This window comes from Poecilia latipinna, unplaced genomic scaffold (genome assembly GCF_001443285.1).
Source record: "Poecilia latipinna isolate Pla-1442-1.1 unplaced genomic scaffold, P_latipinna-1.0 Scaffold600, whole genome shotgun sequence".
In the NCBI taxonomy this organism is placed as follows: domain Eukaryota; kingdom Metazoa; phylum Chordata; class Actinopteri; order Cyprinodontiformes; family Poeciliidae; genus Poecilia; species Poecilia latipinna.
Window position 1 is genome coordinate 211,275 of NW_015113216.1, and position 18,731 is coordinate 230,005.

An 18,731-nucleotide genomic window follows, 5' to 3' on the forward strand; every position below is an offset into this window, starting at 1 on the left:
CACATTTTGAGGTTTTTTTAAAATTAAAAATCAAATTTTTTTTTCCCCCAAAACGTAAGTTTTTTTTTTTTTTTTTTTTTTTTTTTTTTTTTTTTGTATTGCAGGTAAAATAAGCTTTGATATGTTTGGAGGGATAGCTAAGGATGTTTTTAAATGATGCTCTGTTAAAAGGTTACGTAGAGTTTATAACTTAGCTGGGCCAAATAACCCTTGTGTTATTGTTATCTAAGGTAAATCCACATTAGTTGGTTCAGTGTCATGGCAACCTGTAAATCCTGTAAATTTGTGTTGGAGGATTATTTCGCTACCAGATCATTTATTTTCAGTAGTGTTAGCATCCATCGCTATGGTACAATGATAGCCAGGGCAGTGAGATATTGACTTTAAGCTGAGGAGGTTGTTGATTCTTTTGGGTTCTCATCAGAGTTTCTAAGAAAAGTGTAATGCATTGTTAAATGTTTTACATTTAATCACAATTATGTTTTTTTCATAAGTAGAGTTCTTTTAAATTGGTAAATGTCCACTTTGGTCTTGGCCACTCTTGCACTGGCCATTAGCTTCAGCCAATGGGATCAACTTATCTGGATTTATGCTAAATGAAGACGTCAAGAGAGTCACCGACTGAATGTTAGATATTTTTGGATTGTAACCTTTAAACATAATCTCACTTCACAATTCTGAAATATCCTTTTAAGTGCACAGTCAAGGTTTTAGGGATACAAAAACTGAAATATGTTATGAATGTGAGGTAGAGAGCAGTCATCTGGTGTTTATTTGGCTTAGACTTGGGACATTTCCTCAAAAAGGAAGTGAAAATATGCAAAAGCAAGGCTTCTGTTTTTTTTTTTGTTTTGTTTTTTTTTTTCGCAAAGGAAGAAATTTTTAGTTTCTGTGTCTGTCTCAGTCTTGTGATGTCCTCCTCCCCTAAACAAAATGACATCACCTATTTAAGCTCATGGTTCAATAAGAGAGCGGTGCTTTCCGAATAACTTGGTGAGGTCATGTCAGGAGGAGTTATTATTTCCATAAAACAGCAGCTATTAATGATTATTATCACTTTAAAGATCAAAACAAGAAAAATGCAGCGATTTATTGATTTTCCTTTCCGTGAACCCTTTTCTCTCTGCTCAGTTTCCTTCTCCTTCCTCCTCTCCCTGTAAATAAAGCCAAGATATCTGAGGCATCGATTCCCCTCAGGTGTCCTTCCTGTCTCTCTCTTCCCCTCCTTATCCTCAGGAGTCAGAGAGCTTGGTGCAGCTTGCAGGCATAGGCTAAGGCGGAGGTGAGGGAGAGGGCCTGAGATAACACTGAGGGAGAGTGGGTGCTGCAACACGATAGTTATAGTCCTCATGTAACATTCCTGTGACCTCCCCCTTGCTCTTGCTCTGTCTCTTGGTCCGCCTGCCTGTCTCTTTCAGTAACAAAAAACTGGCATAAGAGCAAATGCTTTTACATATAATTTTTTTTCCCAATCAAACTTTATTTACCTAGATTTTTTTTTGTTTGCTTTCTCTTAAAGGGACATTTTTATTTATTTATTTATTAAAACACAATTTTGTAAAGTTTTTATCAGTACTGTGATGGATGTCATAATATGATAAGCTTTTAGAAAACAAAATGGACTGATTCATTTATTAAGATATAATATGTCAATTTATTAAGATATAATATGTCAAAAATGCTTAAAAATGCTAATAGTTGCTACTATAAATATGTTTAACCTGTATGACAGCTATGATGGACCCTGAACTTCTCCCAGTCAGTCTTCTAACCTAACGGGGTGTTCTTGCTGTTTTTCTAACTGGGAACGCTAAAATGGTCACCATCCAACTGCAAATAAAACACGCCATACATCCCGAGAAGGCTTAACAGCTAACCAGACAAGTTTTAGCTTATTTTAGCGATTTTTAAACAGCTAAAATGAAAAGGATCTGTATAAGTAACAGCATTTTAACCGTCTTTATTTTCACAAAAGACCATTGTTAGTTTTTTGCTGTTTTCTAAGCTTGAAATCTGTGTTACAACAATGCTAAACTTCCCATGTGTGAAGCTGCAGGCTGTCACTGTATGTCAAGTCTGTCTGATAAACTGGTTCTGAGTCATTCAGCATAATTTCCAAATAGCTACTAGATCTGAAAAATGTTAATATTTACTCCACTCTTGACAAACTTAGAGCAGAGATTCAGTTTGAAGTTGATCAGGCGTATTGACATGGAGATTTCTTAGCTTAAACTACATTGACAATATTAACATTGGTCTCTTGTGAAAGAATAGGCAGTGAATAACCACTAGTACTGAATTTTTCCACACAGATATAAATAAACTCAATTTGAGATGTTTTAGAATGGTACAGGAAACTAAAATGATGACTAATTGTGAGATAGTGCTCTGGCACACTCATTGCAAAATAACATATTTTTACTTCAGGTAAGGGAACTAATCCTGATAAAAACTTAAAACTTAAAACAATCCAAACTATCCCTTGATATATCCTTGACTGTCCTTAAATTGTGTCCTCAAGATCACTAATTCTGGCCTGAAGCAACATGGGAGCATGCCTGTATAAACCCAAGAATAAAGATGCCTCAGCAGCGACAGAAATGGGTCTGTGTATGTGTTTGACCTGTGATCCAGAGGCCACCTTAGCAGCGTATGGATCCAATTGGAGCTGCCAGGAAGCTGACAAAGTGTCAGTGGTCAGCCATGCCACAGGAAGTGATCGATTGTGGGCCTCAAGGGCAGAGAGAGAGCTCTGTCTCTGTCTATTTCCTGCCACAGACTATAGTGTCTACTTCTAACTCTCTGTCCACTATTAGCTCATTTTATATATATATATATATATATCTCTCAAGTGATGCCAGCTGTTGTCGCAAAGTGTTTTGTACATCAATATGTCCCTTATTAGCACTGTTGTTTAGCTTAAACTGTTTGATTTGAAATGCTCTGCGACTTGGTACCGATTCTAATCAAAACAAAAATAGAGCTACAGCATTTGTTTTCCAGCGTGTCACTTTAACTATTCCATCTCTGTTTGGTTGTTTATTTATGTTTTACTCCACCCAGACACTCGTGAACTGCTGGCCTCTTCCCGGTAATATTCCACTGGCAGTGAGCTAAAATGTGCATTGTGACAGGTTGGTTGTGTAAAGGACACTTCAGCTGCAGCTGTGTGGTAGTGATGTGGAATTAATTTTAAAATGTACAAATGTAAAGCCCCGATTATTTTTTTTTTACACTTAAGAGAAATGTACAGCAACTCCTCCACCAAAAATGTAAAGTGCCAGACATCATGTCACAGCCATCAGTATATTGTTTTAGATTTTTTTTGCACAAGTCAGCACAACACTATGAAATGGAAGGCAAAGATTTCTTTCAAAGTTTTTCATTAATAAAAATCTGAAAAGTATAGTGTGCTTTTATACGTCTGTATAAGCTTTACACTGCTAAGGACTAAAACATTTTGATATATACCCCAAGCTCAATCCGATGGGATGATGAATGTCTGTCTACATGAATTTCTAAGTTCAAGTCAGTGATTCTCAATTGGATCTAGGTCTCGACTTTCATTGGGGCACTCGATCAAATCAATATGTTTTGAGATAAACTCTTCCATTGCAGCTTTGACTGTATTTTGAACACAATTGTTCTGTAGAAGTAAGTTGAACCTCTTCCTCTAAGATGTGTTATTAAAAGATTGCTCTGTGTTTATCTGTCAATCGTCCCATCACCTCTGAACAGCTACCTATTTCCTGCTTAAGCATCCCCACAGAATTATGCTGCCATGGACATGTCTTCAAAGAAGACAATATGTTCTGCTTAATGTCAAACGTTCATTTTTCTGCCACACGTAGCTTTTGTATGCAAACTAAAAAAATAAAAAAAGTCACTCTTTTTTCAAATGTTTTGTTCAGTCCTGCACATTACTTTCTACAATGCCTTTCCAAATGTTTGAAATTCACATTTGCAATTCTGCATTATATTTTCTTCTTGCAGAACTTCCTTGACCAGTCTAGTGTATTTCTTGGTCTTAATGATGGTATGTGTTCACTAATGTTTAAAGGCTTTTCATAAAATAACTTATAAAAAAAAAACAATCAGTTGAGATCGCTTCCTTCACCTTCACAATTACATTCCAGTTTGTGGTGGTCTAGCACATACATTCCTAATGAAATAAACTAAAGTTTTTGGTTTGCGATCTAAGAAAAGGTAAAAGTTTAAGATATATGGATACTTCTGAAAGGCATTAAATAAGTAGATTTCCTGCATACACCTTTCCTTTCCCCAGTTCACATATTGCCCAGACTCCCAGAAGACCTTCATTGTTGAGGGCTACTGGGGGTGTAGGGTGTTTCTCCTTTCTTCCTCCCTCCTCCAGCCTTTTCTCTCCCCCCATTCTCGTACTCATCCATCCTCCCACCCCCTCGGGACTTACCTGTCTGTTGCGTTCATCCATAATCCGCGTGATCTGAATCTTTTTCCTCCCCATCGTCCCCGTCTCTTTCTTTTTCTTCTCTTTCTGAATAACTCAAAGCTTTCTTCTTTCTTTTCTCTCACTCTCTGTCTCTCCTCTATTCTTCTTTTCGCTCCTCTTTCTCTTCACTCTTGCACTCCTGCTATCTCTTATCTAGCTTTTTTCTTCTTTCTATTTGTTCCAATCACCTCAAAGATTCCAGCATCTGTACCTGCAAGACAGAGAGGGAGGGGTAAGCAGAGAATAAGAATTAAATGAAATGAAATATGGCAAAATAGTGAGAGGGGAAAAAATATATAAAAGTAGCATCACGGCAGCCACAAGGGAGGGTGAAGAAAGACAAAGAATCTGTCAACAATGTTGTGAGAAATGCTGTGTTTTTCTCTGTCGATATCATGCAAATCAGTTTTTGCATTTTTTTTATTTTTTATTTTTTTACCGAGGCACCCACTATGAGAGAAGACAGCGCTGTCAGGATCTCGCCTCGTTCTTTGACAGTGTTTTGGATGTGCCACTAACTTAAATGCTCTAATCACCAACACCATTACATTACCTCGGCTCTGAGAAACACGTTTTATGTCTCTCCCTTGAAACAGCACTGTATATTGACAGTAGAACTTGCCAGCCATGTACTTTTACTACTCTATCTGCAGTCCATATCACATCTGCCGGCGAGGCAGATGTGAGCTACAGGATAAGTGGCAGATGTAAAAGCGGAGCCCGGGTCTCGCCACGTTCTGGCAAAACAAAGCCACAAGGAGAACACGAAAAAATGCTCCCTTTCTCTGAAAGTCGCACTAGGATCGAACGCAACTCCTGCTTACACTTAATCCAGCTGGAGAAACTGCAAGTCAGTGACACCACCTGATTAATAGTAAAAAACTGTACTTTTGTGTGAACAGCTGAGGGTGTAGAAACCCTCACTCAGGTGGAGCGCTGCAGCTTTATGTGCAGGACTGCACCCACGAGGAAAAGAGAACCGCGCTCCAAAAACTTTGAACGGCTGTCCGTGTGCATGCGTGTGCATAGGTGTGCATGCACACACACAGACACACACGTGTACGTGTGTGTGTGTGTGCACTCTTGTATGAGCCTGGCTAAGCCCGAGCTCCAGAGCATCTCTCTGGAGTGCTAAAGTAGGCCAACCCAATCTATCTCGGGGAGGAGCAGAAGAACTGTTGTTGTGTTTTCTTTTGACAGTAGAGGTGATAACGTCCCTCGTTATGCAAATGAGCATCCCATTATTTAAGCTCAGTGCAATGCAGGGGAGCTGTCAGCGCCGTCACATAAGAAAAAAAAAAAAATCTTCCATCTACCCTGCCTTTTTTTCTCTACTTTCCCCTTCTTCTCTCTTCTCTCCTTTCTGAACCACATTTCCGGCACCTGGCAGCACAAGCATCAGACATTGATGTGGAAGACGACACCACTTCACCAAAAGACATGTCAGTCTCAGTCTCTCTCTCTATCACTCTCTGTCTCTCTTTTCTCAAACACCCTTGCTCTTTTTCCTCACTCTCTCATATTCTCTCCTTTTGCATACTCCCATACACATATTCGAACATTGTAATGTGCTCTTCTTCCTTTTTATTTTTTTTTTACTCTTCCCTAACCCGAATCCATGTATTTATTGAGTAACATGCCCAAAGGAGTACAAGGAAGATCCAAACCTCTTAGATGTAGTGCAGGACACTGCTATGCACTTGACCTTTTTGTGCTTGTGAGTAGGACATTGATAATGAAAGCTTGTAATGGAGACAACCAGGGATACTTTGGCTCTTAGTGACAGACCAAGGCCTTTGGCAACAGCACACAACTTTGTTCCATGTTCAACAGAAAATGAAGACGATAAAAGGACACTACAAAAACTCTAATAAACTAATATTTGCCATTTTGCATTTTTAAAGTTATTTTTTTTAATAAATATTCATGTAATATAAAATTATGTTTTATTTAATCGTGAATGTTTTTTGATAGGAAAAGAGACAACCATCTATCAAAAGACAATAAACTATTCTCAAATGCGTCTGTTACATTTATATTTTTATTTAATTGGCACATCAAAAATTATTTATCTACTTCTCAATAATCAGAGGAAAAACTATCAAACATTTCTTATATTTGCTGATCAGCTCTTTGAATGTTTCCACTGGGATTTAACTTTTTATCTTTGGTGATATGATTCATGTCCACTGAAAACCTTCCTTGCCATTATCATTTAAATACATATTTTCATTTTTTTTAACTATACCTAGTCAAAATAAATGTATGTATGCTTAAAACACAAAAGCAATTATTATTTATCTTCTGTTTTAAATAAGTCAGATCATGGCAATCATTTTTGCTTCTAAAGAAACACCATCACCATAATTGTTCTATATTTTACAGATCAGTCAACCAAAAACTGCCATTACATGAAAAACGAATACAATGTGGGACAATGGAGTCTAAAGAATAAAGAAATGATAGACAAAAAAAAAAGAAAAAAAAACTTTTAGAGATTTGGAATACACCCACCCATGGAAGTATTGAAATGCTGCGTTCGTCAGCTAACACAACGATCAGACTGAACCATTATAACAATAAAACGAAGATCCTAAATAATACTGTGGCAGCTCTAAAGAGGCTATCCAAAACATCTTAGCATTGCTCTGCGCAAACACACCCATCCATAGACAGGAAAACAAAGAGCTGCCCTCTGGTACTCAACAAAAAAGGATGTTGTCAGACAAACTAGGATTACAAGCCAGCACTAAGGCGCTTGGCACAAGACAGCCAGACAAGGATATCAATCAAGCCGGAGTACCTCAATCACAGGCTGACAGCATCATCCCCTCCCAAGTCTTTGTACTCAACATTACCCAGCCTGGGCATCACTCCAAACAAGGGAGGCATTACCTCCGTGATCCCTGCCTCCTGGCCTCCACCTCCTCCCTCTAGTTCCTCGTGCAGCTCGCTAAGCAGAGCTGAAACTCTCAATGTCAACACCCGCTGGGGCAACACCTTAGGCCTTACGTAACGTTAACACTAAGATTAAGCCTGTGTCCTGAACATTTAATCCCCGATTCTGGCTCTCAGCACCAACTAGCACTCCCCTGAGGTGAGGTTCTGCTGCCACTTAGCCCCGTATTGATGCCTCCTCGACTCAGCCAGCTTCCCCTATGCCTTTTCATCTGTGCTTCGTCTACCTCCTCCTACACAACAGGGCAACTTGCCTCCCCCCTCCCCCCCCACACCACCCCATCTCTCTTGCCACCAAACCCCCCACTTTTCCTCACACCCGCCCCCGTCCCATATGAGAGCCAGACAGCTTCTGGTTAAGAAGTGAGTGCCCACCTCCTCATCGGGCTCCTTTCCCTTTTTCTTCCCTTGTGGTGGATGAAGCATCATTTAACTTAACAGATTACCACTGACTCACTAAATCCAATTTAGCCTCATAACGCCAAGATAAAAAAAAACTAAAAAAAAAACTAAAGGGAATTACAGCAAACAAGCAGTTCTTTTTGAACTTGCTCAAGAGGCACAACACTTTAGTCCCCAGCTAGATTGTTCTTGCAGGCCCCTGACACTGATACCTGACCAAAAGTGGGCCAATAAGATGAGAAAGTAACAAATGAAATATAAACCTAAATGGTCTAACACTTTAAGTCAATTTACTAATCCCAAAGTAGAGAAAAAGGGAACATGAAGAAGACACAAAAGAGACCGTGCACTATGTAGAGTCTAGTCTCTTTCACAACATACTTAAAGCCACAAATTAGACGTCTTGTCATCACTGTAGCCTCTTTCACAAAACAGTTCTGTCATAAACCCATAAAGATAAGCCCCACATTGAGCTGCCTCTGGCTGGTCCTATATGACAAATCAAGCCAGTGATTTTTTTTTTTTGCATGTCAGATAAAATCAACCTGACATTCCAAGACCAAAGAGGAATAAAGTTTAACTCATCAAGGTCAAACATCTCCCATTGTTCTAAGAAAACAAATGGGTGGTGTCTCCCACCTGCACTGAAGAAACCGAAGTTTACGGATCTGTTTTGTTTTTGGTGCACCTCAATGCACCTCACAGTGTTTGTTAATGTCTAGAAATTATTTGCATTATTCACCAATCTGCTCTGGCCCTACCATTAAATATCCTGGTCAGGTTATAGCTATGTCACCGTTTGGAGCAAGGAAGCAGGTTCACCACTAAAGAGGTCAGCTGACTTTGGGTGGTGACTACCTGGCTTGGTGTCTGAGACGTTATATTCAGAAAGCACACCAAGGGGATGAAATAGGTGTCTAAATCCATCCAAAACCATAAAATAATCCCAAACCTAGGCGGAGTGTTGCATTACACCAATATTTTATTTTATTTTTGGTTTTTTGTTGCCATTAACACACAGATAAATAGGCAGATAAATAGACTTCTGTCAAGGGTTGAATCTTCAGTAGCAGTTTTACTAAAAAGTAGAATAAAACTGAGACGTTATCACAAGCCACTTGTGCGACATTTCCCACTCTTTAGAATGGGAGACGTCTGACACAATTGATGTGCACCGCTCTATATCGATCCTGCTGAGATCCACTTCAGTCCTGGGTTATGGGCAGAGTTGTTGGTTTGATTTTTACAAACTCACTTATTTGTAAGCTGTCAGTGATTTGATCAGTGATTTATGAACGGCCAAAGGCAGCAAGGCAGAGGGAGGTCCGGAGGCTTCCAACTAATGGTATTCCTCTATTAACACAAGCCAGAAGTAGACAATCGGAGGGAGGCCGGTGCAGGCAGTTGCTGAGGTCAGAGAGCGCAGTGGCATCAAGCAGACAGAAGGACAACAGTTGCTCCTCTGCTTGTTTAACATCTTTGTTCTTTGAGTTGGAGGGGTGACAATGAAAAGCTAGAAGAGTGGTGAGAGGAAAACATAGAAATTGAGTGAAGAAAGGAAAATGGAGAGAAGCATAAAGAGGGATCTTTTGAACAGGCACCATGTCTCTCCAGGGGGAGGGGAAGAGCTGTGCCCACGACCCTCCCATCTGTTAAGCAGACGGATGGAGAGATAGAGAGAGAGATGACTGGGGGAGGATAGGAGAGATAGAGAGAGAGAGAGCGGAGATTCAGCACGTAGATCTAATGAGCATTTTCTCTCTGTGTCTCAGAAGTGAAGCTGAGAGGACAATGAGAACATACATACTCAGAGCACCACAAGGCTTGATTCTAGGTCGCCTCTCTCCCAAGTGTTTAGTCACTAAAAACTAATATACAGCACATGGTGCTTTTTCACTATCTAATAGACGTGTGTAGACTGGTTTTTAATGTGGCTCCGTCATTTAGGACGTACAGTAAGAACGTCTCCTTTAAATTTTATGGACAGCGAGAAGAGAAAGAGGAACTCTTAGCTTGACTCATCCGGAAGACTAATTCATCATTTTGAAAGACAGCTGTTTTGTTTGTGAATGAGGAGAGTGGGCATGACAAGAAATGTTCAAGAGCCCCAGTTCCAAGAAAAAAAAAAAAAAAACTAAAGAGATAATCTCAGCATTTAGAGAATCACGAAGCAAAATGTTGAGAACGAAACCAGCGCTCTACACTTAGACATGCACTCTGTGCCCATTTCTGCTTAGGCTGCTGTTCTTAGACTCTAATTCCACATGTTATAGCAAATTGGGGAAGGTCATTTATCATGACAGAATTGGAGATGTTGTTCCAAGAAGCTACCTCTCTATGCCAGGTACATCTGCAACACATTTGGTTATGTAGTGCGGCGCACGAATCTGGTTCATGCGGTCTAGAAAAAGAGAAATAAAGCACTTAACAGTGTTGCAAAATATTCACAATGTTTGGCTTGTGTTATGCACAGATTGCTGGTATGGTTTCAGTCAACGTACACCTCTCCAAATAATAATTTCTGCCAGATCACTAAAAATAATAATATATATAAATGTTCTGATGACAATAGAATAGATTGGCTAAAGTTCTTATCTGCTATAATTTAAGTTGCTCTAAAATTTGAAATTACACCTCTGACTGAAGATATGGGCAAATTAAGGAACATAACTATATCCTTGAAGTCATTTCCAAACTCCTAAAGGTCAATATACGTTGGCCCAGGCATCTTTCAGTTATTGAAGAGCATATAAATACTGTTAAATATAAACTGGAGTTTCCGCAAAGATACGCATTTCTGAGTAAGCTGGAGGTGGATGGGAGAGCCCCTTCCTTGAAATAAACTCCTTTTATTATCTTAAGGAGAATGAAAGAAAGTGTTGAACAGTTTTCCAATATGGCCTGACTTTCTGTAGATGCACCGCACAACAGCCTTTACGTTTTCGCATTTTAAACATTCGTGTTTGACACGCATTTTGCTCAAGAGCCCTTTTTTATCGGTGGCACAGCTTTTTTTTTAGAGTTTTGTACTTTGTTTTTTCGTGTAAGAGCATACTTGTTTTGCTTTTCTTTTTTTTATTTATTTATTTTTAGAAGCGTGGATGTGTTTGCAAGTGCATAGACGTGCTTATGCTTTCAAGCTGTTACACAGCAGGGCTTTATCTCCAGTAAGGTTGGATGGACATGTAACTGTAACAGCACAAACGAGAGGAAGGGAAGAATCAGGCAGAGGAGCGAGTCAATGGTCGGGCCATATGAACAGAAAAACGTGTGCTGGGTCTCATTGTGTCTCTAATGTCATTACAGGCAGTGACTCCTCTATGTGGCACGCTATACTCCCCATCTGTCAGAGCGAGATAGGCAGGGTGACGAATGGCTATCACTGTTACTTCTCTCAACCTCCTCCACCCCCATCCCACTTCAGTGTCTGTATCTTTTTTGAAACACAAGGGGTGGGGGGGGGCAGAGTGACCTGAACCTGGGCGGTTGCCCAAACGTAGGTGGACATCTATGAATCTGAATCTCAGCAGATATTAGGGCTAATTTAACATGTTAGCAGCTAAAGAGATTAGCAACATGTACATCTGGGGATTAGAGCGTTTGTGGTGGATCATCTTATAATGTGTTCATTCTCTTCCTTTTTTTAACCAGTGTGTTTCTAGCACCACTTGAATTTCGGATGCTGCCGCTCGTGTGCATCTGTGTCTATGTGTGTGTGCATTTGAGGATATATCTTCACCTGTCTCTCTCTATTAGATCACGGTTTAGTTGGATCATTAGTGAGACAGAGAAGGTTTCACATATATTCTATTTTCAATCTCCATGTGACAGAACTGAGACACCTGTCTATTGATAAGGAGAAAAGTGAGCCAATAGCCTATGGTTGGCACACGTTTCAAACATTCTGTCAAGGCCTCGTAAACGTGACTGACGTTATGGTAGGAAATTTACTGCTATAGGCAGCATCTCGAGCAACACTCAAATTCTCATTAATGCCTGATTGTCTTGTTTCTAAAGTCAACTTTAAATTTAGGTGGATTTTATCCTGATGTAGTTTTAGTAGCATAGCTTCCCTATTAGTTCTACGGTCTAATCACTCCTTTCCATGATCTTGGAGGACAGGACAGGAAACACACACACAAACAGCTCAGTGGAAGGATGTGACAGGCAGCCAAATACAATCAGAGGTGCTAAAGGTGTTTCCTTCCTTGAATTAGTCTGATCGCAAAATAGGGAATATCTCCAGTAGCAGAAAAAAGAAATAAACAAAAAGAAACGCACTTCCAGAATATGAAATACTTTAAGCTGTAAACATTTCATATCAGGTGTGTGAGTTACATGATAGTTTTACTCAAACTCGATTCCAAATCATTCAAATTTTAACATTATCTGAAGAGATATTTTTATTATTATACCAAGAACAAGACAAGAACTACCAAGTTTGTCGGCCGAACCTCAATAATTCCTTTATCAAACTTCTGATTTTGTTTGAATTTTTCAGAGAATGGCTAAAATATATGTGCATGATCACAATAGCAAAATAATAATAGTTAATATATTTAACTTCCAGCTAAGTGTAGATAAAATGTAATTTACAACAAAACTCAAAATACAGTGAACAGTGCTAAACTGAATCATATTAACACTGTGAGAAATTACACTACTTTTGTAGGTCTTACTGCCATTATTTCATGAGTGTATCTGATAAAATAAAGACGTGTTTCTATGAAGATTAAAATTTCACAATGGCATACTTTTAAATTCTTAACATTTTTATACTAGTGAAAGACTATTTTAATAGAAAGTGTGGCTACACTTTAAAAACACAGCTTAGTTTTAACATGTTAAGATATTCTGCAATTCACTGAGCATGTGCTAGTTTCAATTGTGGATCTTTGTAAGAGGTGATACAAACACAATTGAGACCAGAGGTGTGTTGTTCGTTTGGCCAGCTGTATGTTTCACTCAGCACCAGGAAAGGCAGGCCTTGGGCCGTCACAGCAGCAACACAGACAGGTAGCCATCCGTCAGAGCCAGTACAGAGACAGGTGAAAGCCATCTTTCCATAACCCGGCGCTGACTTCCCCAAGGACAAAATGACTTGACATAATGCGTCAAGCCCCCCCTCCTCGTTTGAAAGGAGGCCAAGAGCTGTGAAGCTGCAGCTGCCGGACCAAAGGCAAATCGAGCAGGAGGCCACACATGAAAGCAAGGAGAAGCCAAACAAACCAGGAAATGGAGAACTAGTAGCTATGCCAGTTCAAAAGGCATTCTGTCTCAACTGTCAGCAGCCGTCTGCTGCGACGGTGGCTCACAAGCAGGAGTGACAAACAAATAAGCGTAGATGACCGCAGCTACATTAATAGCCATGAGTCAAACTGGAACAAAATGGAAGTAAAGAAAAAGAAGAAGAGGTTAAAAGGAGGAAGCAAATGCAAGCCACAATGTGGAAAGGCCCAGGAAGGCGGGAATGAATCACCCTTTGGTATATTCAGTCTTTCCATTCCAGTTGCTTTGGAGGGGACAGCAGTTAGACAACACGTAGGGATACAGCAGAGATAAAAATGAAAATAATCTTAATATTTAATTAATGTGATTGGCGCTATTGAAATATCGAAGGGGTCTTGAATATGGAAGTGGTGCTGATTGTGGTAATGATCACATCTGATCTATAAACACAAATAGTTTCACCAAGTTTCACTTTTTCAACACCACAGCAGTTTCTGTCACTTCTTCCTCTCTGTCACTCCCTTTTTTTAATGTCACTTTACAGTCAGTAGGAACCACTCACTTACTTTAAATGTTAGCCTGAGCAGCACCATGGCACCCAGGTGTAACCCGACTGCCGAAGGAACAGGAACAGAAAATGTACACCATTAGCTTCTATGCCAGAAAGATTTGGATGCAGTAGTGAGAAAATTTCCACTCCTCTTAAAAGAACAAAATCAGACCAATGCAGTGAAATTACAGCAAACTTTTCACTAATTTTACCCAGCCCCCAAAAGAACAGCCGGGAGTCATGTTGCTAAGAACACAAAGCGCTGACATATTCACCCAATTATGTACTCTGCCGAGTATGACAATGTCTCAGGATGTTACCAATGTTCTACGCTGATGGAGAGTGTGTGTATGTACATGTTTTTGTCTGAGGTTTAAAAATGAAGCCAAGGCCTCGTTGCTCATAGACCGTTAGACACATCTCCAACAACTTCTGTTTATACAAAAATATTCTATAACCAAATACATTCTGACGCCATGTAAAGACATTTCTAAGAACATCTTGTTTATTAGTAAAAAAAAAAATACATAAACAGAATTCTTAATATTAATTCTGACATCTTTTCTACATCACAATGATATAGCTGAATCCAGAAAGAAGCTTCTCCAAGTAAAGTTTATATATTTATACTGCTGTGATACTTTCCATCTGATTTACTTTATTTGGTTAAAGCTGTTGTTCGTTTGTGACCTCTCTCAAGAACGACCTAGTGCTAAAAGTTCTTGATGATGACAAAATGTATCCAAGCAGCTGTCCACACATTCGTTAAGTCAAATAGGAGTGTAAGAAGATCGCATGGGCCAGACAATATTAAAACTTCAGTATATTTCTTATCTAAGTGAACGCTGTCCACAAATTGCTACCCTGTTGACTTCCTCTGGTAAAGGAAGTCTGTGCTATTATTATGAACCGCAGATATGAAGTTGAGAGCTTTAAGCTTGACACCTGTATGTTTAAGATTCTTATTTTGAAAAAGTAAAGGAAGAATCCTTGAGTTACCCTGCTGTGTTAATGGAAATGAGTAATAAAAATGTTCGTCAGACTGGTTGACAACACTCCATTATGAAACATAAGCTTGCCTCCAGGATGATTTATAAGATATATAAGCAGTGTGAGAATACAACCACTGACTAACTGTTAGCCACTAAGGGCTAGAGGGTTAACACAACTGGGGTGCTGCTTTGATTTTTTGTCATGCCTATTTAAGAAATCCTTGAATGTCCTATGGTCACCGCTTTCACTCACCCAAAAGCTCTGGAGCTGGAGTCCAAAGCTCAGCCTCTGCCCCACAGTGTACCAGCACCTTGCACCTCCACCACACAGCTCCTTCAGACTAGTGACCGCAGCAATTAGCAAACACCTGGTGGAACTGTGCAGCTGAATTTATCATGCAAACTACTTCTCAGTCCAATACTCCTAAGAGCGATTGTAAACAACATCATGGAGGAGCATTGTTGTGATGATGTCCTAAAAGGGAGCATCTGAAAGAGTGGGAGCTTCTTAAAGAGACAGAGGCCAATTTCAAGGCGTCAAATTATGAAGTAAAATGTCTTTTAAGTTGTTTGATATATGCAGCATTTTTATAACAACTGAAGGTAAAATCTAGAAAGTTTATGTTAAATAATTGTTTATGTATAAATATAATTACTTATATACACATACATAAATATAATTGTTCATATAAATATATATAATTGTTTTGTAACGCCTACTCAATTTAGATTATTCTGCACTTCTTTAAGATTATTAAAAATAGAACACGTTATTTTTAAAAACCTTTTTTAAGAAAAACATTTTAAGTGTTCTCCTTTAAATGGGACCTATTGTACTGATTTGTACTAGATGGCATAGGTCTACCTGCTATAAAATATGCTTATAACATTTTTTGCAGAAAATCATTCTCAGATAATGAGATTGCACTTGCTCGGTTCTGTGGAGCCTCCTAAACCATCAAGGATGCTGCAAGTGGTTTCTGAACAGTAAGTCATGTTCAATCTGCAGGTCTGCAATGAACAGTAGGGGTCGTTTTCTTCAGTCAAGGTCTGTTGAAAAATCTCGCCATGCACTATTGGTAGTTTTCAAAAGAGTTTGCTGATGTAATACATGCCTGCTTGCTTGGGGTTCAGCACCCCACCTCTTCACCCTGAACCATATCACCATCAGACATCAGAGTTGAGACAATCCACTGATGATTTCATCACACACCCACCCTTTACTCTTTTTTTTCCTTGCCACAGTATTCTAATCACCCTAATTAAAAGCTTTGTTCATTTAGAAATCTCTGATGACAATTTGTTTCACTCTACCCTACAGCAGTAGTAGCAGTGAGGAGAGGAGAATTAAATTTGATCTTATGACAGCAATTATTAAATGTTCCCTCCTGGCCTCAATTAGGGCCCGCAGGCTAATGCTAACATGGCTAACCCTCAAGCAACCACTTGCAGCCTTGTTCACCGTCTCTCCACCACCGTCTTTTAGTGTACATGAGGAAGGAGTCTTTCTGCTTTTTGGTTTTGGAAGTATGGAATATCTTGTGGGCTGTTATCTGATTTGCATGCTTGCTAAAAGAAGAAGGGCATATTTCCTGTTTTTGGGTTGACTAGTTAAATATCAGCTAGCGTAGACTAGCAGATCTATGAGGAAGTTGTGGAATTTACTAATCTTTCTTGGTGGGCTGCATCAGCAAGTTTGGTTTCTACCGTGAATCTATGATGTAAATTGATTATTTCTGAAGTTATGACCATCTTAATGTAGCAGTGAAATCAAGTGATACCTCTTTCTGCCACTGGGACACCATTACAGCTTTGCCTGGAGCCGATCGGTCGCAGCCTTGCCGAGTTGAAAAGAGTGCCGCCACTCGGCTTTCAGTCTATGCACAGTGTGTGGGTAATTTGCAGAGAAGTAGAAGGTTGCACACTTCAACAAGGATGTCCTTCATAGATTCGACCTTCTGATTTTCCTTTTTTTCCCCTCCTCTGGTCCCTGTGCTCCACTAGGAAACCAAGTAACCTAGATCGCAGAGTAGGCAGAGAGGGGATTGTGAGGCAGAGGAAGAGCAAAAGAACCAGTTGAGAGGGTTTGTTTTTTTCAACAGCAAATGATTGAGCTGATTATTGTGAACATTGTTTCCCTGTTGACGATGAGCATCATTAAAAAGAAATTGGTCCACTGAAATTGTTTGTTTAAGAAATGCTGGTTTAATGCTTCCAGGCAATGTCCCCTCACCACAGACACACACGCACGCACGCACACACACCAACCAGCGTAAACTCAAGATGTAAGGTGGGAGCATTATGTCTACAAATTATGTTATTCTCATGGGTTATTTCAGATCAATTTGGCCACAAACCAAAAATAAAGCAATAAAATAATTGTGTTAAAAATCTTTGCTATAGATAATGTCAAACTGAGTCTGCTAAAAGAAAGCATGGTGCTTTTAGAGTGTTACAGTTCCCTGAGGAGAGTCAGTGGCGAACTGCATGAGGCGAAAGGTTGTGCATGCCGTGCGGAGGGCGTGTGGCGGCATACGGTACCTACAGATCAGCCTCTGTTTAGGGGAGTGGCCCCCACTAAGGCTCGAGCCAGGCCAGACCAAGTCCAAGCCTATCATTACTCATCGGCTGGGTGCCGCGCTCCTTTTTGGAGTGGTTATGGAGGGAGGGCACGGGGGGTGGGGGCGACTGGTGAACTGGTGAGGGTCTGGCAGCTCCACTGTACTCCACTCCCAGCGCCATCACAACCCGACCTCATCAAAGTGAGCGCTCGTAATTTGTCACAGAAAGCAGCCAATTAACATATGTTAGGGGAGGGAGGGAGGACAAGAAGAAGGGAGGAGAAGGAGGAGAGGGTGAGTGAAAAAAGATAGCGTGTGATTAAAGAGTCTGCACAGCTGCACAACATCAAGATGGCAAAGAGGTTTAAAAGAGACCTCAGACCCAGTAATCTGATAAAGCGCGCTGTTACTCACCCCCCTCACCTCCCACCCTTTAGGAAAGAGAGAGTTGGGGAAGGAGAAAGGGGAAGATTGAAATAATAGAGACAAACAAATATTAAATTACTGCTTTGAATCTACAAGCTCTGGCAGAGTGCCTTTACTCTAAAGATGTGGCTACAATGAAGGCTGCTGTATCAACCCCCCCTCATGCCAAAGCTACTACTGTTTGACCACACTCTATTTTTAGCCCAACACTTACCATTTCTACAGGAATACGCCAACAACCTCTACTTTTTTTTTTTTGCTCTAAACTATAGTTTCATCTCAAAATGTAAACGTGTGGTTGCACCCCTGCATTTAAACTCCTTTCTCATGAAACAAAAGGTTTTTTTCCCCTTTTTTTGTGTTTTTGCATTTATTTTTCTGTCACAACGTCGTAGACAAGTTCCTTACATTGTGACTTGTTTGTTTGCTTTCAAATCGTGTTTCTCATGGTTGGTTTTTAAAACGCGCGCATGTGTGTGTGTGTGTGCGTGCCTCTACGAGCGCGCAATCTTTTACGTGTCTGTTGCTGTTGTTGTTGTTGTAGGAACATCTTGTGAAGTGAGTCGTGTGATATTTTGCCTTGTTGTTGGATACGGTGGCAGGCTGAATGCATTAGCATCGCGCACCGATGCCATTCTGTGTTCTGTCGTCTCTCAGCCACCTCTGCCTTGTCTCTCTCTCTTTCTATCTCTCTCTCTCTCTCCCCCCTGTCTCTACAGCGACTGATCACATGGACTGACAAGCGAGTTTTGGGTTTTTCGTATGCCCCACCATCCTTCGCTATGTGGTGGATCTGGCTTCTTGGGCGAAGAAATCGTTCACTGGCAGGGAGGGATCTTTCAACAAATTTGAGAGATTTCAAAATCTCACTCAAACACTAGCGTTGCGGGGAAATCCCCTATGCTAAAAGACGACAAAATCTAAATTATAATCATGATTATTACAGAGGAAAAGCTCCTTTGGCTGATGAGCGCTGTATATAAATCATAACTGTTTCTTTTTTCCTCCTCTTTCTTTCTCTGGCACTCTTATCCTTGCCATCGAGCATCCATCATCATTTATTTATTTTTCCTATTTGGGATAGGAAGGCCCAAAGTGGGGGAGCAAAGGAGGGATGGAATATCAGTGCACGGAGGGGGCAG

At 40.1% G+C, this 18,731-nt stretch overlaps 1 protein-coding gene across 13 annotated transcripts in view; it reads right to left on the reverse strand.

Moving 5' to 3' along the window:
• Positions 1 to 18,731, reverse strand: part of mef2cb (myocyte enhancer factor 2cb) — an 82,853-nt gene that overhangs the window by 52,807 nt on the left and 11,315 nt on the right. For 12 of the 13 annotated variants that reach the window (XM_015042725.1, XM_015042731.1, XM_015042730.1 and 9 more), the window contains exon 2: positions 4,433 to 4,682. In XM_015042725.1, coding sequence (XP_014898211.1) covers positions 4,433 to 4,486 — 54 coding nt within the window. In that variant the 5' untranslated portion in view covers positions 4,487 to 4,682. Of the gene's footprint in view, positions 1 to 4,432; positions 4,683 to 16,383; positions 16,620 to 18,731 lie in introns of all 13 variants that reach the window. The other variant, XM_015042724.1, reaches the window with a different exon arrangement.